The sequence below is a fragment of the Emydura macquarii genome, unplaced genomic scaffold, assembly GCF_026122565.2.
Source record: "Emydura macquarii macquarii isolate MOO-44397 ecotype Brisbane River unplaced genomic scaffold, CSIRO-AGI_Emac_v2 contig_2825, whole genome shotgun sequence".
NCBI lineage: Eukaryota > Metazoa > Chordata > Testudines > Chelidae > Emydura > Emydura macquarii.
In genome coordinates this window covers 4,897,744-4,921,106 of record NW_027132962.1, presented here as the reverse complement: position 1 = coordinate 4,921,106, position 23,363 = coordinate 4,897,744, and the positions used below count along the sequence as shown (strand labels likewise).

At 37.5% G+C, this 23,363-nt stretch overlaps 1 protein-coding gene and 1 long non-coding RNA gene across 2 annotated transcripts in view; one reads left to right on the top strand and one right to left on the bottom strand.

Moving 5' to 3' along the window:
* Window positions 1-23,363, top strand: part of LOC137166260 (uncharacterized) — a 201,586-nt gene that overhangs the window by 115,625 nt on the left and 62,598 nt on the right. The window lies entirely within an intron of this gene.
* Window positions 1-23,363, bottom strand: part of CDH9 (cadherin 9) — a 103,238-nt gene that overhangs the window by 25,478 nt on the left and 54,397 nt on the right. Inside the window, exons 4-5 of the mRNA XM_067567911.1 lie at window positions 4,311-4,430; window positions 2,836-3,003 (exon numbers count right to left, since the gene is read on the bottom strand). Of these exons, the coding sequence (XP_067424012.1) occupies window positions 2,836-3,003; window positions 4,311-4,430 (288 nt within the window). The remainder of the gene's footprint in view (window positions 1-2,835; window positions 3,004-4,310; window positions 4,431-23,363) is intronic.

Below are 23,363 nucleotides of genomic sequence, written 5' to 3'. Positions count from 1 at the left end.
GAACTGTACAAAATTTGTACAAATGTGTTCAGATTTTTTAATTAATTCACTTTGGACACATTTGATTTCATACCTTTTTCATAACCGATTGCTGTTAATGCTTGTGGAATCAGGTTTTACTAGCATAGATGCTAATGACAAAGGAATTTTAATCTGGCACATCTGAGTATGGAAAGTAAATTTAAAATTTATCTTTCCCCAGCATGTGCACCAAAAACCTAACTATGAAATTATGCTCCTTCAGAACAGGAATAATATCACATGAGTCTCTTGACCAATCCCAATCAGGAAATATAACTTTAATTTCAATTAGCAATGTATAGAGTTAAAATAGTTCTAAAACAGTGTTGGCAAATGCTTACTAGTAACAAGTAGGTGTGAAAAATTTGCAATGCCAATTTGTTGATTTGTTATCCATCATTTGCACAGCTCAGTTAGTAACTAGCATCATGCCACTTGTAGAAATTATAAACTGGCACCCAGGTAGGATATGTTGTGTAGTCATGCCTTTAGAGATTTGTGACAAATCTTTAGAGATTTGTGAAAAATGGATGATACATTATGATGGTCTATTGTATTTGCTGTTGAAATTCAAGCCTATAATGACAAATTAGTGGTGGGCTGCAAACCAGTCAGGCAGCAAAATTCATGTTACTCCCTTGCAACAGACTGAAAACTGTTTGGAAGTTAGACCTTATGACAACCAGCCTTGAAAAGGCTGACCTTTTCAGTGTGCAGCTCATCTAAACTTTTCATTCTGGCAATTGAGCCAGAAATCCTATCAGCACAAACTTAGTCATGACACTTCAATTTTTTCCTGACATGGGAAGTCCAGACTTATCAAGGGAAACACTTCCTTTGAATGATTTTGATTCTGAAAGCAGTCGTAATTGAGATGATGTCAGTGACCTGCATGTGATTGGCATACGAGCTGGCCAGCTTTGTTTAGGGTACAATTCAGTTCAAGAAGTGTCTGCTTTTCATGATCATCTTGTACAATTCTGTAAATCTTTCTGTCATTAATGCAGTGCATGGCTCAAGTCTATTCATTAGGTGGATGCCACTCTACCTTTCTTACTTAGTCCAAGTCACAGAGACTTCCCACTACAGTCTGTCAATTTCCCTTCCTTCTGGCCTCACTAATAAATCAAATTATTCCTCAATATTTTGGAGTTCATTACTGTCTCTTTCACATGCAATTTCTGCCTCCCCTTTGGGCCTAATTTCCCCATATCCTATAGCCTCACATAAAGGGAAGAAAAGGAGGTAATTTTGTGCAGGAGGAGCAGACTTCCAGAATCTGTGTCCTATGGAGATGTGCTCCAGTCCATGACTATGTGAGGAGGAATCAAAACCTGCAGATTTTCCATTCATGTCTTGCTTCTCCAGAGGAGCAGGAAACCAGCATCCTGGGAAGCAAGGCAAGAAGGGGGAATGGTCATTAGAAATGTGAAAAATCACCCCAATGTGTCCAGCCCAGACAAGACCTTCTATATGATGTTATGTGCTTCAATGAGGTTTAAATATTGCACTGCCTAGGACCTTTGTGTGGCCTGTGCACTGGTGTAACTTTTACTCTAATTAAGGGCCTGATCCAAGCTCACTGAAGTCAGCATAAAGACTCCCACTGATTTACTTGGACTCTGGATTGGGCCCTAACTAACCTTGAAGGAAGACCACCAGCAGGGACAAAGGCTCAGGGGTTTCAGATGTCAAAGTTACTTTACAGATATTTACTATTATGTAGCCTGTATCTTTACATTGCAACTCTATGGTCGAGCCTGTAATGAAATGAAAAGAGTTACACTCCACCTTTGGGTTCAATATCTCTAGTCTGATATCATGGGCCTATCTTGCTATTGATTTTTTATCAGAACTCATTTGGTAAGCAAACTCCCAAGATAATCAGTTCTAGACTAGGTGACTAGTTATTCTGACTGTACTCATCACCACAATATCTGAGTGCCTTCCAAGTTTCCATATATCCAGAACGGTGGTCTCTAAATTAGCCTTGATGTTTGTTCAGTCTTTGGTCTGTGTGATGAGAGGAACACAATAAAAGCCAAAGGCAGTAGTAATTTTATAATGTGGATATTTTCTCAGCAGATACTGAACTGAAACTGTGATTTCCTTTCATAAAGCCTATCAAACAGGCTGCACACACTGCTTTTAACAACTTTTTATTGCTAATCAGTTTGGGATCACATTTAAACCAGTGGTCTAGGGTCCACATCACATTACAGATCCTCTATACCATCCAGCCTTGGTTGCCAGTTTTGCAGCCTAAAAAGGTTTTCTTTAAAAAAAAAAAAAAAAAAAAAAAAAAAAAAAGTAAAATATGGGCCAGATTATCAAAAATAATCAGCATCTGCAATGATGGCCAGATTTTAGGCACCTAATGAAGTGGCCAGATTTTCAAAAGGTTTTAACCACCCAGTAGTGCCCAGTACGAGGGTCTGACCCTTGAAAAACCTGGCCACTTATTTAAGTGACCAAGTGGGTTAAATACTGAGCTCTTCTGAAAAAGATGACCCTATGTTTTAAAATGTATTTGCTGTAACTATAAAGTGTTTCAAATATAACACTGCAATTACCATGACACTACTACTAATGACATTATTTTAAGGGTTTTGGAAGTAAATTTATTCTGCTAGGGAATAATTTGTCTTTTTTTTTTTTTTTTTAAGTGGACTCCCATGTGCTTAGATAAAGCTGCATCATAAACAGATGCAGTAGTGCATCCATAGATGTGAAAAAAAGTATCCCAGATGGTGATGGTTAAAGAATTTAAAAGAAGCTTTTTGAAACACAGCAGAACAATTAAAGGCTCCATACTCTGGGGGAATCGAGGTGGATTGTCATTGACATCAGTCAGTGTGATGTTCACCATAGTGGTCCCTGATAATCCTCCCATCTGGCCTCCCATGTCCTTCGCTTGGATGACCACTTGGTACTGCTCCCTGTTTTCTCTGCTCATGTCTGGTAAAGCAGTTTTGATTATTCCTTGGAGAAAAGAATAAAAGGGGAGAAAAAACACTTAAATCCCTGAGTTTTAAAATGGATTTATGTAACATACACTGTATAGATGTTAATACAATGCAAACAAATAAAACTGAAGGTGTATTGAAATAAGACTTTTAATCCATGACTGATTTAATGTGATTGCAAGAAAAGAGAGAAATATAGGAGTGCAATGATTCAGAGTTTGGGCTATGCTAAATCTCTTGAATTACCCTTTTGATGACAAAAAAAAAAAAGTTAGGTTTGTCACATTAATGAAAGCTTTTCTGCTAGTTTCCCTGGCTATTATTTTGATAAGGTTATTAGCTTCAGTCTTAGAAAGGTCTCTATCTTTGTGTACTTTTTCATTAACGGGGCAGAATTCTGTGTTACCCTGGATTGACTATTTCAAATTTCAATAGATTCATAGATTTTAACATCTGAAGGGACCATTGGGGTCATCTGGTTTGACCTTCTGCATAAGACAGATCATTGGATTTCGGTATATGTATTAGTGTTTCAAGTCCAATAGTTGTGGCTGAACTGGAGCATAACTTCCAGAAAAACATCTAATCTTGAGTTAAAGATTTTCATTGAGGGAGAAATCCACCACAACTCTTGATAAATTGATCGGGTAGTTAATTACCCTCACTATTAGTTTTGTTTTTCCATATTCCCAGTCTGAACTCCTTTAGCTTCAACTTCCAGCCACTGGATCCTATTATACCTTTTTCTGTTAGACTGAAGAGCACTCAGTTGTTATATTTCTGACCCAACGTAGCTAAGTATAGCCTGTGATCAAGTCAACCCTTAACCTTCTCTCAGTTAAGCTAAATAGATTGAGCTCCTTGAGTCTTTCACTATGTCATGTTTTCCAATCTTTTAATCATGCGTGGGCCTCTTCTCTAAACCCTCTTCAATTTATCAACGTCCTTATGGGAGCATGGATCCCAGAACTGGACACAGTATTTCAGTAGTGATCTCACCCATTCCAAATACAGGTGTAAACTAACCTCCCTATTCCTATTACTTTAAGAAAATAAAACTTTTATGATGGTGCAGGTTCACTGACTTAATAATATTGGGCCATATCACACCATCAGTTTTCAAGCAGAAATCAAGGGGGGTCTTCTGCTTAAAACCAAATAGATAGTCTATGTTCATTCTGAGTTTTGGGGAAATATTAGTGGTACTTGAACAATTTAATTTGCATTTTTATAAACCTGGGTATAAATACTTGAGTAAGAAGGATCTTGATCCCGGTCTGTATTTCTGTAATTATGACAGGTAAGACAGAAAAGGTTGCTGACCTGTCTCTGGGTCCACTGAGAAATATGGTTGTCCCTGGAGGATGCTATATACTACTTTGGCACTGTTTCCATAGTTGGAATCATCAGCATCTTTAGCTGTCACTTGGATAACAGAAGTGCCTGAATAGGAATAAAACAAAGCATCCATCATTTGAAATGAGACAATTTAGTTCATATGGCTGAGCTACACATTTAGTTTTTGTTTTTGTTTTCTATTTATAAAATATATTTAATGACCACATGCATAGAGCAATCAAAACTGCACATAATACATCTGACTAATCCCGGGTTAGCTGATGCCACCAAAATAATTCCTTCACATGCAAAAATAAAATAAAACTAAAAACAACACAATTTCCTCTAAATAAATAAATAAGACCCTTAAGTCCATCCTTCAGAAAAAAAGCCTTGGTAAACAGATAGGCCTTCATGCATGATCTGAAAGTCCTACACAGCATTAGTTTATTGATAAAGGGGGAAGCAAATCCCAGATCTGAGGACTGTCCTCTGAAAATACTCTGACTTCAGCTCTGAAATGGAGCATCTCAGCTAATCTCGAGCGGTGGCCGCAATGATGAGGCTGTCTCCGAGATACAGAAGACCTGTGCCACAAAGAGTTTTATACTACCAGTACACTGAGTTGGACACAGATTAAGAGTTAAAAGCCTGTGAATCTTGGGTATAAAGTGACTCGTGCAAAGCACTGCTAAGTACTATAAAAGGACAATAATGTTAGGGACTAAGTGATGTTTCTGAGTAGACTTCAATACTATAGACTCTAGATTTCAGTGATTCTTTCTGGGGGTGAAAAATTCATTGATAAATGCAGTGAGGCCAAATAATAAAGTAAAGTAAATCATTAACTCCTTGCCAAGTGCAGATGGAGAAAAACACTCATTGGGCCGCATCTTCTTTCAGGACATCCTGAAGAGTCTCTAGATTCTGAATAAGAAAATGTGTGGGCATACTCCATCCATGAAAGAGGTGATATCACCTCTGCCATTTCCTTCCTTGTTTTTCCCTCATTATCTGTCTCATTTAGGTTGAGCTTCAGTCAGCTATCTTTTAGCAAAGCACCAGTCTTGACTAAACAATGGGAAAATGATTGCCCACGTTATCTGGGATTAATGGAACAGTGTTTTATAATTCCTTTTTGCATTAAGCAAAGGGCACTCCAGTATGACAAAGCCATCAGGGCAGATGGTACTACTGGGTCTTGTTAGCTACAACTCTATTTATCATCTGGCAACAGTACCTATTGGTTAGAACTTTGTGGGTGGCAGGGATTTAGTTCTTTCTCTGCAACAAAAACAAGTAGTAAAATTATAAAAATGCTTTTTCTCAATCAGTCAAACTCTGAAGAGAATTTCTTCCTCAGTCTCTTTAGATTTCTCTTTTCCTGCTCAATCTGTCAAAAGTCATCTGTAAACCAAGGTGAGCTGTAAGGATAATGCAGAGGAAGGGGGCATTTAAGGACAACTGTTTCAGTAAAAAATAGAAGACATTATAGCATCCAGACAGTCTGTGGATCAAGTGGCCCACCAGGTGAAAAATAGTCTTCCACAGAGATATGTAGAACCCGACTGGTTCCATCAGGTGCTGAGGTGAATAAATAAAATAAGGCCTCTCCCCACAGGAGCAAATATAACTCCTTGTTGAAGGAAATTGGCGCTTTACTTCCACCCACCACTTCATGACCCAGTTCAGATGTAAGAACCAGGTCTCCATTTATGCTGTGTGTACAGTACAGATTCCCAAATGTCAACTGATCTGCATCCCTATAAGCTTGTACTGTGGCATCTAGGAGTTAAATAAAAATTGTAGAAAATAAACACCTGTCCGGCAGGATGAATATCTCTCTGATGTACGTTGGGTTAAATTGTAATGAGAAACTTTGAACACATATTTACCTGGTTCATCAGATTTGGGTATTTGGGGAATGCTTTGGTGAAAAGGCGAATCTTGGAGTATACAGCTTGAAGATGGTGATTTCCTTAGGGAAGGTGATCCGGAGTTGAGGTCTGGCTGATGCTGAGAAGCCTTTACCTTGTATCTCTTTTGAGTTTATTTGCTCTCTCAATCACAGGGTGCCAGACAACCCCAGCCATTGGGGTAAGTCGCAGAAGGAACTATAACCCTATTCTACAATGAGCTTTATAGATCAGGATCAGATCCAATTCAAGGTTCAAACACAGAATGGGGGTTCAGTGCAGTTTGTGGCATACTGGTGAAATATGCTTTCTTTGATTTGTATCATTGTGCAAACTGGCCACTGCACAATGTATCAAATGCTGCTTCCTATTGAACTAATTGTCTAATCAGGTTAAGTGAAATACAGTATCCCAGACTGGAAGACAGAAAGTTAAAAAAAATGCATTTCAGGTCTCATAAAAAAGATTTTTTCTTTAAAACCGTTAGTGTGAAAAAAAATGTTTTTTTGATATTTTGTCCCACTTTGGGACTTTTTAAAAAAAAATTCAAAACTGCACATTATTTGACAAAAAGGGATTCTCCTTTTTCCATCAGCTCTAATCAGGATCAGCATGCAAAACATAAGCGACCACTGCATAATACAACCCTACTACCTCTCACAAAGCAACCCTCTATTCCACCCGAAATGTATAATCCACTCCAATAGCATAAATCTCCACCCATCCCCACCATTACAATGGAGGCAATATTGAACATATGAAAGTATTTTGTTAATGTAAGGATGAAATAATTCTCTTCTTTTCTTGCATATGCTAGGTGTTTTCTTTTTTTCTTTTGCTCTCCCAAAAGCTTTCTTTTGTATGGTGAAATGAAATCCTATCTTGGATTGCGTTACTGGGACTTGTACTGAAGACCCATACTTTAGCTTTTGTTTTGTAATAATCGTGCATCTGATAACTTTCATGAGAATTTGAAAAGCATTATGGAGGGAACAGAGGGATAAAAAAGACAGATGCAGTTTGAAAGGTTGGTGTGTGCACATGTCCACGTGTGTTTATTCTTTCAGTAGACTGGCTTCCATCCCCGTCCTTCCAGTAGCACCTCTATCATAACCCTCTTGTACTTTTCAGTTGGCCAAAAGTTTCACTTTGGGTCGACCCAAATATTTTTTTTCAATGTTTTTGGAACTTCTGGCAAACCAAAAAATCATTTCTAATTATGAGCCCTTTCCTCTCCACATCAGCCCATAGAATGGGCCTGATGCACTGGGGAACTTGGGAAGGAATTATACTTGACTATTCTAGGAGACATGCATGTGTATGTAAGCCTTAATGTGGGAAAGTTCCTAAATGCCATCATATGGCTTTTTATCAGTAACAATTCTGATTCATAGAGAGGAGAGTATCCATCTCTAATATCAACCACATTTTTTGTGTGAAATTATAGTTTTCAAGAAAATGCTCAAGCCAATAGTAGCAATCATAGCTGCATTTTTTCTAGACAACCCTACAAGACTGAATTTTTTCCCCCTTTCTCTCTCTGGCAGAGTCGTGAAAATGTCCCTTTTTTCTTTGGCATAGTTGCTTCTCCACATCTTCAAAGCTCCCGCTGTGTCCAGTTTTTTTTGGCCAACAAAAACTCTACGGAGGCTGTAGGGTGATGTATTGTTTCTTCACTTACATCAAGAAGAAAGATCACTGTTGAGAGAAATGGAATGCAGAAAACCCCTTCCATTCTAGAGATTGGATCCTTTGTCCCTGAGAAGGAAGGCAGCCTAGTCCACTGGATAGGGCCCTAGGCTGAGATTGTGTTCTACTCCTGACTCTACCACAGACCTGCTCATGACCTTGGGGAAGGCAGTTTTCCTCTCTTTACCTATGTTCCTCCTCTCATCCTTTGTCTTTTCCCTCTGTTTAAACTGTGAAGACGCACAAATTGTTGACTTCTACTATATGTTTGAAAAGCAGCTTGTACAGAGACCCTCAGCCTCCTCTGGAGCCTCTACTGCAATACAAATAATTAACGATCTCTGCAGTTCTCCCAGCCAACATAGGGTACAATGCCCTATGATCAGCAATCAGTCCTGAATCCCTAACAGGACAGTACAAATATAGTGCACTATTATTAGGACACCAGACTGACCCTAATTTTTTTTTTATATGAGGGCATTTTAGTCAGCTCAGGAAACTGCTGTTTGTATGTTGATAAAGCCTGTTTTTGTAACCATTAATATAACTGTGGCAAATAGTCATTTTCTATGACTGCAGTAAAGGAAGATATTATTGGTAACTAAAATTTACATGTGATTCATGAAAGCATTTTGCTGCTGTAGTTGTTAGATACTGTGGACTTTGTCTGTGGAAAAGATAACAAAGAGCTTTAATTTGAAAGAGAAATCCAAAGTCTAATGCACAAACAGTGCAGCAAATTCCAGGGTTATACTGGTCATACGCATTGTGAAATTATACCAGTCATATTAAGGGTTTTTTTTAAGACAACAAAATATTGGCTATTATTGAGACTAGATGATTGGAACAGAATTTTAAGTAAGCAAACACTCTAATAACTCATTCTATTACTAGTTTTAGACATTTTAATTTACTTTATTATCTTGAAAATCCTTTACAAACTTTGGGTCCAATCCTGCAAATGTTCCACATACATAATCTCCCACTAGGAATTGGGGGTGCTCTGCACATAAGAAAATCAAGCCACCTATTGATTGTTGGAGAGGCAGTGTTGTCTAGTGCACTGGACTGGTAATCCTGCCTGAATGACCATGAACACAACACTTCATCTCTGTTTCCCATCCCGCCATTGATCTGTCTTATTTATTTAGTCTATAATCTCTTTGAGGCAAAGACTTCTCTCCCTTTGTGTTTCTTCAGTGTCTAGCACATTAAAGCTCCAGTCTTGGTCGTGGCCTCTACACGCTACCATATTATAAATAAGGAAAATCTTGTTTAGGTATTAACATTAGACAATATTGATCTAACTGCCTGAATCACATAGTGAATCAATGTCAGATTCAAGAGCTGTGTACCATTTTCAAAAGTGCACAAATGTCATTTTTAAAAGTCACTTTTGCACTAAAAATCTAACGTTACATGTACATTACAAGGCAGGAATGTGATTCCCAGCTCACGTATACATACTCATGCTAGCTGTCATTGAGCTAGAGAAAGGATGTGTACTAGAGCTGTGAATCATACCACAGCTCATACTGTAGACATATCCTAAGAGTATGTTGAGACTGGAGCTGGAAGTGTAATTTCCAGCTTGGGTAGACATACCAGAGCTATCTCTGATTGAACTAGAATGCTAAAAATAGAAGTGTAGCCACAATTACACAGGCTGCAGTACAAGATAATCGTCTTGAATATGTACTTAGGGTTTCAAATGAGCTACACTGCTATTATTGATCAAAGCTAGCATTGGTCTGTCTGCCCAAGCTGGAAATTACACCTACAGCTCCCGAGTAGACATACACTAAATTTCATTGCAGACCAGTGAGACTTATGCCGTTAGTGCGGTAGTCACTTTGAAAAGGGGAGTTAGGCTCTTAAATCACTAAGAGTATGTCTATACTGATGGCGGCAAAGTCGCTGCCGCCAGATCAATCTTTCTGGATTGATTGAGACCCGCTCAATTGATCAGGAAGTCAACTGAGTAAAATCATCCCCTCAAGTAGCGTACCACTGTGTTGATGGGAACACAGTTCCCATCTGCGCAGTACAGAGAAGACGGCGCGCAGAAGGGAAGCACAGTAGTCGACGGGAGTTACGCAAGCCACTCTGTGTAGTTTGCGTAACTCCCGTCGACTGCCACCAAATCGCCGGGTAAGTGTAGACCAGGGCTTAGGCACTTTTGAAAATGTTAACCATGAACTCAGTTGTTCCTGGTTCCCAGTTCTGTGCTTGAATGATAAGACTCCTTTCCTGTGCTGCTCTCCCCTCACACAAAGTGCTGTATTAAAAAGGTGCAGGTTATTATATGTGTGTTTGTCACAGCCATCACATGTTTTGGCTTTATGAGGAAATAAACCTTCTGATTTGTTGTTATGGTGTTTACTCCACCATATACTGTGTACATTGCTCTGTCATGCACTATTTATCATTTGTGATGGGGCCAACTGAAGTAGCTGTCATTGTGACAGCCTTGTGACAGGAAGGTCTTGAAAATCTGTGAATTACCGGCAACAGTGGATTTTATGCACTGCATTTGCACTCTCCCATGAATGCTGCAATGAACAAGTTAGCAGGTATTTTGACAAAACTACTGATTAGATGTGGGTGGTAGTTATTTGAAGTGTTTTGATACACACACAACTATTGTACAAAGGGTAATATCTTATTTCCAAAAGGCTTGATCATACTTGTTCTTAATCTCAAAACACCTTTTATATATAAAGATGGGAGGTTAATAGAGACAGCTGTCTAAAAGGTGATTTGAGAAATATTTTGACATGATGTCACATAATAAACTGAATATGAGTTTGGATATTGCCATCGTTGTGAAAAAACCCACTACTATTCTTGGATTCATGGATAGGGAGAGCACATGAAAGGCATCAATGTCACAATTAGAGCTGCATGGGAACAGGAATTTCCATTGTGAAGGAAATTCCACTATTTTGATATTGTGTTCATTCTGATTTGGAATAAAATCAAATGAAATTTCCTGCAAAATGAATTTTTAGATTTTGCGTGTGTTTTGGTTCAATTGAAATATGTAGTTTTGATAAAATCAAAACATTTTGATAGGATTTTGACTTTTAAAATTTCAATTATAATGTATAATATAAATCTAATCTGAAATAAAACAAAATTTTGAAACAAAAATTGTTTCAATACAAAAAATTGAAATGCTTTGTTCCAATGAGGTTTGATAAGCTCTAACCAGAAGCAGAATGGAACATTTAGACCATATCAGAACAGTTTGTTTAGATTGTTTTAAATGAAGTTTCATTGAAATCAACATGTTCCCATGGAGTGTTTTGATTTCAATGAATCAGCATTTTCTGACAGACAAATAATCCATTGAAAAATTTTCCACCAGCTCCAGTAATAATGTTGCTCTAGATATTCTTGATGAAACCTCAGTTGGCATTTTGGTCTTCTCTTTTTATTATATAATACAAGCCATTCTGGTCTCCACATTATAAAAAAATATAGAAAAAATAAAATGTGTGCCAACAAAACAGATGCAAGGATGAGACTGCAGGAACTAATTGTATAGGATTGGATTAATTCTTGATGTAAATCCACAAATATCAGTGGAGTTGGGATGAATTTGATACATGGTGTCAAAAAGAGAAAACTCAAGGGGGAACATGATCATTGAGTGTAAATATTTTAATATAAATGAAAGAATATAGTTGATTTAGAGTTGTAAGAGATGAGGACATTAAACTGCACACAAGTGGTTCCTGGGCCAAATCCTGAGACATTTTGGGTACAGTTAATAAATAAGTGATTTTTCAGGTTGCTGGCCTTTCAAAAAAAAAAAAAAAAAAAAGTCCTTTGGTGTTGACTCAGAGAGAATTAAAAAAAAAAAAAAAAAAAAAAAAAAGGCAAACCGGGAAGTTGGGGGGGGGGAGGGGGAATGGATTTCAGGTTAAATGAAATGTTGTGTTTGACCTAAACCAGAGAATTCCGTTTTTATTTTTAAGATAGTTCTGCAGTACATTTTGAAATGAAAAGTCACTTTGAGTAGGAAAATCAAATGTTTCATTTAGAAAATGCCAAAACAAAACATTTAGATTATTTTTTTTTTTTTTTTGCTTAGGACTTTTTTGATTGAAACAATTTGGCAAAAGTGACATGATTTTGCTAAATGTTTCAGTCGACTCAAATCTGCTATTTTTGGTGAAAAAAAATGTTTCGGGCAAAACGTTTTGCTCAGATTTAGACACTTACAAGCTTACTGCAGCACCGCTGTACCAATACAGTAAGAGGACTTGTGTAGCTGCGTTACACTGACAGGAGAAAGCTCATAATAAAACCAGCTCAACAAGTGACAGTAGCTATGTCAGCGGGAAAGCGACTCCTGCTGACATAGTGCTGTGCACATGAGCTCTATGCCAGCAAAATGTATGTCGCTAAGGGGTGTGTTTTTTCACACAACACATTTTTGCCGACATAAGTGCTAGTGTAGACATGGCCTTAGTATTGAGCACTTGCATTTCCTATGGAGTTTATTGGGAGCTTCAGCTACCCAGAACCTCTGAGTCTGCCTGGTTAAGCGTGAAAGCTAGAGGCCCATTGAATGAACTTCCACAAGAGATGGTGGAAGTACCCTGACTGCAAATACTGAAGAACATGATAGATAAGACATTACTGGGAATAACGGAATGAATAGTCCTTTAAATAAGTTGGGGCGTCAGACCAGATGATCCAAGTAAGCATTTTTTAATCTTCCTGTCGGTGATTCTATGAAGACAGTGTATGATGCTATAGACAAGAGGGAAATTACAATAGAGATGGTGATTCAGCATGAGTTCCACATGTCAAACAGATCATAGAAACACACTCATGCTATAATACTTTTGCTGTGTTCCTACAATTTACTTACTGCATTTACTGTAAATCTCCTATCATCAATTTTGTCTCTGTTTGTTTCCACTACTTCACTGTGGAAAACTATTGTATTAAAAAAAAATCGTGCTAAATTAAAACTGTTTGAAAATGAAAACAGGCTAGCAATAGCAAACCCCAAAACGTACAGATTTTTAGATTCTTCCCCTTACTTTCAAAGCTGTTTTAAGGTCTGCATTAGGAAAAAGAGCAAGATGGACTTTGAGGAGAGAGGTTCTTTTTGCTACTGTTAGGTCAGCATGCTGCCGGATTCTGACACAATTGATAAAGCTGCACAGCACCTTACTCTCTAAGCAGCTTCATTGCAATCTGTGGGGATGCTCATGAAAAAAGGTTCTACTCAACTTGAGAGCGAGGATGTCAGAAACTTGGGGCTTTGTTTCTATACTGTGGTTAGTCTATTTGATGCGTCCTTTATCTTCACTGAACATTAAAAATGGTTTTCAAAGCATCTTTGTCTCTGCTGTGTTGTGTGTGATGCTTAATTATATTAATTTATATTGTCTTAAAACAAGTTGCCAACATATTGTTTTGCGCTGCACTAAAAACGGATCTTATTTGTGCACTTTGGAAATACTCAATAATTGTAGGGGAAGTCTGGTGGAAGGAGATTGCCTTTGTATTCTGCTTACAAAACGGACACATTTGATATGCTTCATTTTAACATGCTGTTAGACAATAGGCCTGACATTTTCAAACTTGGATACCAAACGTTAGCCACTGAAATCCATATTCAGGCACCCAAAATAAGTGGCGTTATTTTTCAAAAAGGCTGAGCAACTTAAGCTTCCATGTGACTCCAGTGGAAGTTTTGCCTATTCAAGTACTGCAGGGTTTGCCCCATGCATTGAAGGGTAGAGAATAAAAGGTGAAATATAATATAATATAATATATAATGTACACAGGTGTGTGTATATAATTTATTTTTAATCTTTTTTTGGCATTAGTTTTTGTATTCAAATATATTTAAAATTGGACTAGTCAATTCCAGTTTATGCCAGAAACCTACTGCCAACTGCTGCTGAGCTGAAATGCAGGGAGTCCCACATAGAAAGGAATTGTTCCATAGTAAACTCTAAAGCAGGTTAGAATTTAGTTTCATAAAGTATTTTTCAGTCTGCAGGGGCTGAATAATAAATTTGTGGTTGGAGCATTGGGAAAGGGGAGGACTCCATGCTTCAATATAGCACAGAAGGAGCCATTGTTACCGGTGTATTAGCTCCAAGTGCTGCTAGACAGCAGGGGGTCTTTCCATCCACTTGCAAAGATATTCCTTGAATGGTCCTGTTGTTGTTTTGGGTGGGGTATGACTTACATATGCTATGGCCATTTGAGAGCCGCTAGCACTGCAGGCACTGCTAACTGATCCTAACCATTGCCATGCACAGCGTCTGCAGCCTAGTAATATCTATTCCCTGCATGGTTACATTGCACTGGAGGTAGGGAAGGTGCTCCTTACACTCTCACCCCTCTGGAATATATCTTCCCTGGAATAAGTTTAATTGGACCTATTATTTGGAATGCCTTGTGAAGCAACTTTTAGTTTGCAGTTATTATGTAAGGAAAACCACATCTGATATTATGCTGACAACAGGTCACAGTCTTGGACATTAAAATATTCCAATATCACGACAGAAAATACTGGCCAGGACAATATGTCTCTGTTCCTTACTGTTTTCAGAGTGCCAGTGGGATTTTTAACTTCTACCTGTGAAGCTATCAGAAAGGGAGAGAAGGAACCTTGATTTAAGATCTTATTTGAAGGACGTCATCTCTAGCGGTGCAGAACATATCCCCTAGTATCGCCTTGCACAGCTTTAGATGTGAGCGAAAAGTGCTGATGTGTGGATTTCAAGCCCATCATATTTTTGTCCAGAGGTTAAAGTGCTATATTTGAACAAATACTTAAATAAAAGGGAAGAAAATGGATACATGAAATAATTTCTGAGTATAAGTATGATAAAAGCACTATTAACATGAATGTAAAAGTCTGAGCTAGTTAGCTGCAGAAACACTTTCTCTTTTATATGCAGAAATAATAAGAAGTTAAATGGATCCAATAAGATATCCATGCAAATGGTATTACAATACAGTATATGAAGAAGATAAAGAGGGAAGCAACACATTTGCCTTCAGTCATGGCTGGAAATTTGCACACTTTGTAGGATTATATCTATCTTTGGTATTTATATGGCCCTCATTAGCATAGTATCTGAGTACCTCACAGTCTTTAATGTATTAATCCTCAAGATGCTCCTGTAAGTTAGGAAAGTACTATTATCCCTGTTTTACTGATGGGAAACTGAGGCACAGAGAGGGTAAGTGACTTGCTCAAGGTCACACACAACATCTGTGGTGAAGCAGGGGCTTGAACGCCAGTGTCCCAAGTTGTAAACTAGTGCCCTACCCACTGGAACAGGTTACAAATGTCTTTTACACACACTCGAATGGAAGGCCATTAAAGTGGGAAACAAAGTTCTATTTTTCTTGAAACCTTCTGATTCTATGGAATAAGTAATTAGGGGAAAGTTTTCATCATGGTGCAAAGTAATAACTAAGTGCCTCTGACTAATATCAGCTGGCAAGCCCTGATGAGCAGCTAACTCCCTGTGCACGTCTTTGAAATCTACCCTGCTTTATGGTAATGACACTTGGTTATTAGCTACCATACTTTCACTGCGGTGTTCCCTCATCTGCTAAACTGTTAGCATTCCCTCCTACAGGTAGATGGCTTAGATAGTCTAAACCTCGGGTCTGAATGACTTGGATTCCTTAGAACCAATGATTTGAATCTCAGAAGGATCAACTTGGCCCTCCATCTTTCTGAGAGATATAGACTGGGTACTGAGTACATTGTGTATTCCTGTTCTTTCAGATAAGACATTACAAAACCCAAAGTCCTGTTCACTTTGTGCACATTCACATTCCCATATTATTTATTGGGAGATAAGGGTTTACTCCAATATTACTAGCCAAGTTCCATCCCCAACTCCTTTGCTGTACTAGTTTTCCATGTGGTTGCTGTCCTCCTGCATCAGAGATGCTTACAGTTGAATGGTGGATGAAGTGATTCATGTTTATATAAAAGTAATATAGTGTTACTAGAGGAAAAATGCTATAAAAATGAAATATATTATTTAAAAAATTTTAAAATTATATATATAGAATCATAGAGTTGGAAGGGACCTCAAGAGGTCATCTAGGCCAACCCCCTGCTCAAATCAGGACTAACCAAGACTAACCTCAGCTAAATAATCCCAGCCAGGGCTTTGTCAAGTGTTATATTTATATAAACATGGTGTGTCTTTGTAATTTGTTATATATGTAATTTGTTATATATGTAAATTGTAAATAATATATATGTAAATTGTAATAATAATACCCGCAAAGAAACTGGTAAAATTACTACTAGTGCTCTTTGGTACCAGATAGAAAAAAAAATACTTGGGGAAATTTTTTGTCAATTTCACCCTCAAGGAAAACCAGTTTTCAGCCAGAAGACAAGAACTTGCTGGTTTTTTTAATTTTCTAAAGCTCCTATCTGTCTGGCTATCTAGTTGGAAGTGAAGGTCAGATTTGAACGTACTGTAGCTTCTTCTGTCACTTGGTCTCAGTCCGAATCTTACACAGAGATCTTTACTGTAATGGAGGATCGTTGGCAGGAGAAGGAGTGTCTATTGCACAATGGGTGGGAAAGGGTAATCAAAGAAAATAGCAAAAAATATTAAATAAAAATCAAAGATGTACACAAATAAAAGAAAATCTGCAAAAAATAATCACTTTGAGCTCAGTGCTGCCGTTTCTTTTGGGGCATCAAAATACTAGTCCAAAGGGTAACTATACTCCCTTAACCTGCAGAACCTCCTGTATTTGAAAATTATATAGCCAGTGCTTCACCACTCTGGGCTTCTTTAGCTCCCGAGGCTATCCATATATGTCCAGTGAATGTTATGGTTTGTCTGTGAATGTGTTATATCATTTGAGAGCCATGACCTCGGGCCCTTCCATGTATCAACAGTTACCTGGGATGTGATAATTTAGGAATTTTTGTAAATCTACCTTCTTATAGGTTTTCCCACATGTGGCATGATCTATCTCCTAATGTCCCCAAATTCTCCATTTTTATGTCATTTAGTGTATCAAATTATTGTAGCTCAAATGTCCTCTTGGTGTTTCAGTAGGAAAAAAGTATGGGCATGAGTGGACGTAAAATCTATACAAAGAATTGAGACCTTGACTGCAATCAAATCCGTGCATGAGGGATCTTTGCGTCTGCACAAATTCCCTCTGAATTCAATGCAAAAGAGACAGTCTGAACAGATCAAAGCCCAAAGCTATAAGTTCCTTGTGGCAGAGACCTATCATTTTATCAGTTAAGTGCTATTCACATTGTATATGGCACTTTTACATTATTTTAAAAACTAATAATTCAGGGAGAAATAAATGTACTTTGAGAATATAAATGGGACTAGAGAAGTGAAAAACAAGACTTCAATGGATGTTTTCCCAGAAAAATGAAAAAACACAATCTGAAAAAAGGAGATTTTCCCGACTAAGAATGTTCTTCATCAAATTTAGTACCTAATATTCGCAATCACTCCCATATAAATTTCTGATGAACATGAAGTGTTAGGTTATTGTGTGGAAAGAGTTACTCCTACAACTGTATAAATACCAAAAAAATTCAAAGCCTCTGGAAAATTACATTTAATTGTTTTGCACATTTATGAAAATGGAAATGTTTTCCTTTCTTACCTTGATTTTTTTTTTAAGGAAAAATCTGTTTTTTACTGAGTACAGAACTGTCATTTTGCTTCACATTTTTAATGTGAAAATGTCAACATTTCTCTCTAAGAAAGTTTCATATAATGAATACTAAAGAACCCTTAATTTAAAAAAAAAAAAAAAAAAAAATTTAAATATACATATATTAAATACACATACAATTGAGAAAACTGTACAGATTTTGACAATATTAATGGATTTGAAACTCCTCATTTAAAGTTGGAAATACCAACTGAAACCTACTTCTCACAGAATGAGTCATGGCACTGTACAAAATATTCTATCTGGTGTGTCTATACCATGGGCCTGTAAGTGTTTGAGGTGCAAAAGCTATATCTGCCCACAGAATGTGTTATATCACTATATGAGAAAACCACTGTTTCTCTGCAATCTGGCTGTTTTTTCTTGTCATGCTAACTCAAAGTAGGCATACTTTTTCCCCTTTAGCTAGAACATGTTTTGTCAACTAACCCTCCCAAATTTTTAATCTAATATAAATTGATTTTATAGATGCATAATAATGCCACGAGGTTCATATTTATTCCTTGCCCTCTTGCATTTGAGACTGGGGAAAAAAATGTTCCATGTAGCATAAAAATGTAAATATTCATTGATGGAATATCAAAGATGAGATTCATTCCTATGCTAAATTTTGTACACATCCTTAAATTAATTCTCACTGATTTTTAATAAATCTCAGAAATAGAAAACATAATGTTTATTATATGCAAAATCTGTTCTCACTGTAGCTTTTCCTGTAAGACTATATTGTCTCTGTAAGAGTTTCAAATGTGAAATAATGTCCCCTCAATGTCCCTTGAGTTATAGGTAGCTGTGATGACACAATGCAGAAGAAAGGTGATGAGAATACTCTGAACCAAACATTTCCATGCAGTCTTATTGAAAGCCGCTAGGATATATGATACTTAGGGCTGGTCTACACTAACAGTAGGGTTGACAGACAGCAGCTTATGTCGATTAATTATGTCAGAGTCTACACTACAGCCTTCCTCCCATTGATGTAACTGCTGTACTACACCAACATAATAACTCCACCTCCACAAGAGGCATAAGGCTTATGATGGTATAGTTATGGGTTGGCTGTTGGTTGCCTTGTCAATTTCACAGCAGGAGCCATGAAATTGATAAGAAAGCCAGGCGGCTAGAGTCCAGCTGCCCCCACTTCCCTGGAGTGCTGGACAGCTGGACCCCACTTCGGGCTGGGAGCCAGGCAAGAAATCCGGGGGGGGGGGGGCGCTTGAGGCTCTGCTTTGGGCCAGGAGCCAGGCCAAGAAGTCCAGGTTGCTTTGAGAAGCCCAAGTGCCACCCCTGACTGCTCCCCACCAGGAGCAGGGCATCCTTGTCAATTTCATGGCTCCTGGCTGGGGGGAAAGGGGAAGCCAGGATAGCTGGACCCTAATCCCCCGGGGTGAGAAGTCCTGGGCAGCATCCTCCACTCCCCAGGGGGAACAGGGCTTGGAGGAGAGAGCAGCCCTGTAGAAGCCCAGGAGCCTGTGAGGCATCCTGGGTCCCAGCAGGGAGCTGCCAGTGGAGCTGAGAGACCAGGCTTTCAGCTCCCCATACTGCCCCTCTTAGGTTGGTGGAAGCATTTCTGTTGAGGACGTGCACTACTGACCCAAGAAGGGCATTGTGGTCATGAAACACCACAGTGTGGTGGCTATCAGTTGACATAATATTGGTTGACTTACTTTTCTAGTATAGACATACCCTCAGTCTATCCAAGGAGGCTATGCAAGTGGTGAACAGTGATAATACTACTTTTAAAACAATCATCCCTCTAGTTTAACTCTGTGTGTTTGTGTGTGTGTGTGTCAGCTCGCATACCCTTTAGTTACATCTGTGCAATCTGACTGAAACCAATGGAGTTGACTGGGAAATGAATGCAAAGTTTGACTTAATATTACCCATTTTCTTATTATGAAAATGAAGCAAATTTGAAGATTAAAAATATATTGTAAAGGATGTTTACCAACTGCATGTTGGAGATGATTAATGAGGAAGAATAGAAAACGTTGTCTACTGACATTAAGAGAGCAGGTAGAGACGTGTATATTAACTTAGGTCAAGAGAGGTTGCTTTCCAGCTATGTTACAGTTTACACTACTAACTTTCCTTTTCACAACTTCCTTCAGATTTACCAATTTCTTTTAAAAGTTCATAAAAACCACTTGCATATTGGCCTTTTCTTTGATAAACATAACTTATATCTAAAAAAACAAGAGTTCTGTAGCTCCTTAAAGACTAACAAATTTTTGCGGGCATAAGCTTTCGTGAGCTGCAACCCACTTTGTCAGATGCATCTGATGAAGTGGGTTGCAGCCCATGAAAGCTTATGCCCACAGAAATTTGTTAGTCTTTAAAGTGCTACAGGACTCTCATTGTTTTTGCTGTATACAGACTAACATGGCTACCCCTCTATAACTTATATCTGTAATCTTGAAAGGTAAGGAGATAGTAGACTAGATATAAATATATACACCAGTATAACATGCATTTTAACTTTTCTTTTATAGATTGTTTCTGAAAAGTTGAAATGATGTGGCTGAGTTTATTTTCAGTTTCCAATGTGTATTTAATATAACCCTTTGATTATGCAGGTTGGAAGGTACTGCAGGTTTTTTAAATCTGTGGATGCTTCACAGAATGCTTTTCTTGTAATATTTTCACTTTCCAATGTAGTGCAAAGAATAATCACCTGCTGCTACATAGGGTCTGTATACTTTGTCCAAAAAGGATACCATCAGTGCTTTGTGTGCTTTGGAATATAGGAATTGCCATATGAGATCAGGCAACTGTTCCTTCTAGCCTGCTGTAGCCAAGAATGGTGTATCTCTGACAGCAGCCAGTAGTAGATAGTTCAGAGAAAGATGCAAAAATCCCCATAATGGACAACTATGGGATACATGTCCTTAGGGGAAGATTCTTTTCAGCTCCTATAAACCACTGATGCTTATTGGATTCCACAATTTAATTCTACATTGTTAAAATAAATATATTCCTCTTATCCTTTAAATTTCTTCCTTTCAATTTATCTTTCCTTTGCTTTCGTATTATGAGAAACATTAAATAGTATCACTCAATTTGTCTCCTCTTAGTCATTCATTATTTCATATACCTTCACCATGTAAACTGAACAGCCCTAGTATGAAAATCCTGGCCCCTTTGCAGATACAATGGAGCCAGGATTTCACCATTAATCCTTTCAGTTTTTCTACATGTAGAAGTATCTCCAAGCCTCTGATCATTTTCATCACTCATCTCTGAATTCTTATTTTCTGTAATAGTCTATACTGAGACTGGCTGACCAGAACAGAATACTCCAGGGATGAAATCATGGTCCCATTGAAATCAATGGAAAAACTCCCTTTGACTTCCATAGGGCCAAGACTTAATCTTCATTATTTTGACAACTATTGATTTATAGTGTGATTATGATAAAGTTTTCAGTATTTTCTGTCCCATTACTTATGCATCCAAGCATTTTATTTTGATTTGCCTTTACAGAAACTGGCTAGTTTTTCCTTATCACATCATGTTAGTCTAGGTTTTTTATAATTCTCTTACATTTTTTTTAACATATTTACATAGTACAGAAGTGTGACACTGTAATTCCTACGATCAGTCCTAATACTATTTAAAGCATAGTTATAACACTTATTGCCCTCAAGTCCTTCAGTATAGAAGTTGACTTCAATGATAAATAGCTTATTGAGTTTGTGGTTTTGACTAATTTTCTCATTTATAAAACAAATCTATTTTTAAAGTTTAGTATCATAGTGTAAGTATTTGGAAGGATCACTGTCATAAAAAATTAAACTTTTATATTGTGGTAAACATTACTTAGTGACTGAGCTGCTGAACTAACTCCCTTTTGCTATCTAGAACTCAGTTCAGATTAACCACTCCACTCTAGATCTAGCTGTTCCAAGATACAATCATTTAAGGTATCAAGAAATATTATATTCTGAAGTGACATTTGACTAGTTGGTATGAAAGTAGTTGAAATCAACCGTTATTGTTTGTGTTTTAGATTTTGTTGCCTCTTACATCCCCTTTAGTATTGTGCATCTTCTTTTCCTGAACTGTGAGTAATACCCTATTACTATTACCCTATTACCCTATTAGTATATTTATTAGACCTGGCTGGAAAATTTCTGCTGAAATATTTTTTTGAAAAGAAAAAAGGGGTTAGGGGCAAATAGGGGTGAGGGTTTTCTATCTATTTTTTGTCCTGTTCCTTTGCTTGTATTCCTGCAAAAGAGATTTTCCACTCTAAAATATTATCTCATTAAATTCTATGGAACCTTTTATGCATAGTGATACCCTCCAACCTCTATGACCTTATCAGTTCATAGTCGGATGTTGTCCTTTTAGTCTGTTTTAGAGAACACACTGCTTTTGTCATTCAGCTGTATTTCAAGTTGACAAGGTACTTGTCCGTAGCCAGACATTCTAGTTCACCTTTTTCTGTTCTTACACTTCTCACGTGAATATAGAGACATTTATAATCTTTAGTTTTGAATGTATGCCTATTTTATTTAACTCTGACACCTTTTTTGATTTCTGGAATGTACCTCTGTGGTGATCTCAACTTGTTCCTCCTCTGTCTCAGCTATGTTTTCTGTCCTTTTCTTTACTTTCTGATGCAGAGTTATCTCTGTAATATGGACATCCCTAACAGATCTCTATCTGACTTGAGTTTTCCTTGATAGTTGGTGGTTTCCCTGACTTCTTAGTTTACACAACCCTTTTCCCTCCAAACTTTAGCATTGTCTCTGCCATAAAGTTTCCAGTTAAATGCCTGATAAATTTAAAAATCATCTTCTCATCAACACTCTGTGACTTTGAACTTAATTTGTTTAACTGGCTTGTGCACTTGGAACCACACACATTTCAAATAAAGTTACAGTAGAGTCTCTGGACTTAAGCCTACTTCCTAATCTAAATTTAGCTTCCAAGATTTCTCTTCTATACTTCTCTAATTCACTGATACCAGTATGTATCAGACCTAGTTGAGATATTGAATGTGAGGCATACATTAACTCAAATGTATATGACTAATAAAAATAATTCTTTGCTGTGATTATGACAAATGTTATTTCAAGAAAAAATTGATTGCTCTGCATATAGAGATAAAAAAAAGAGAGAGTATAGGTGACCAGTGAATCCTAGACATTGCATTGTGAAAGGGTTGTTCCTTCATAAATGGCATTTCCAAAATGCCCTGGTTACTCCACTCAGCTCACTTGTAATATAGAACCTAGCCGTATAGGTGGGACCTGTGCCATTTGTAGTTGCACAGTCAGTTTTCATGTATTAACATATCATGTATATTTTGGATATTATTGCTGTCATTATGCACTGTTTTTTTTTTCTTTTGCCTTTTTTTTTCTGGGCACTATTTATTGGCTTAAATTTATGTAACTTGATTTAACTAAATAGTCTCTCCCAGTCCTATGTTCCTATCTGAAGTCCAGTCCCCTGCCATGTCAAGCAACCACATTATATAATCCCATTCATAAATTTATCAAGATCCATCTTAAAACTAGTTAGGATCTTTGCCCCCACTATCCCTACTCACTCCTCTGATGGTTAGAACCTTCTAATTTCCAGCCTAAATGTATTCAAGTCCATTTCTTCTTGTGCCAGATTAGTCCTTTAGCTTAAATAGCTCCTTTCCCTCCTTGGTGTTTACCCCCATGATATACTTAGGAAAAGC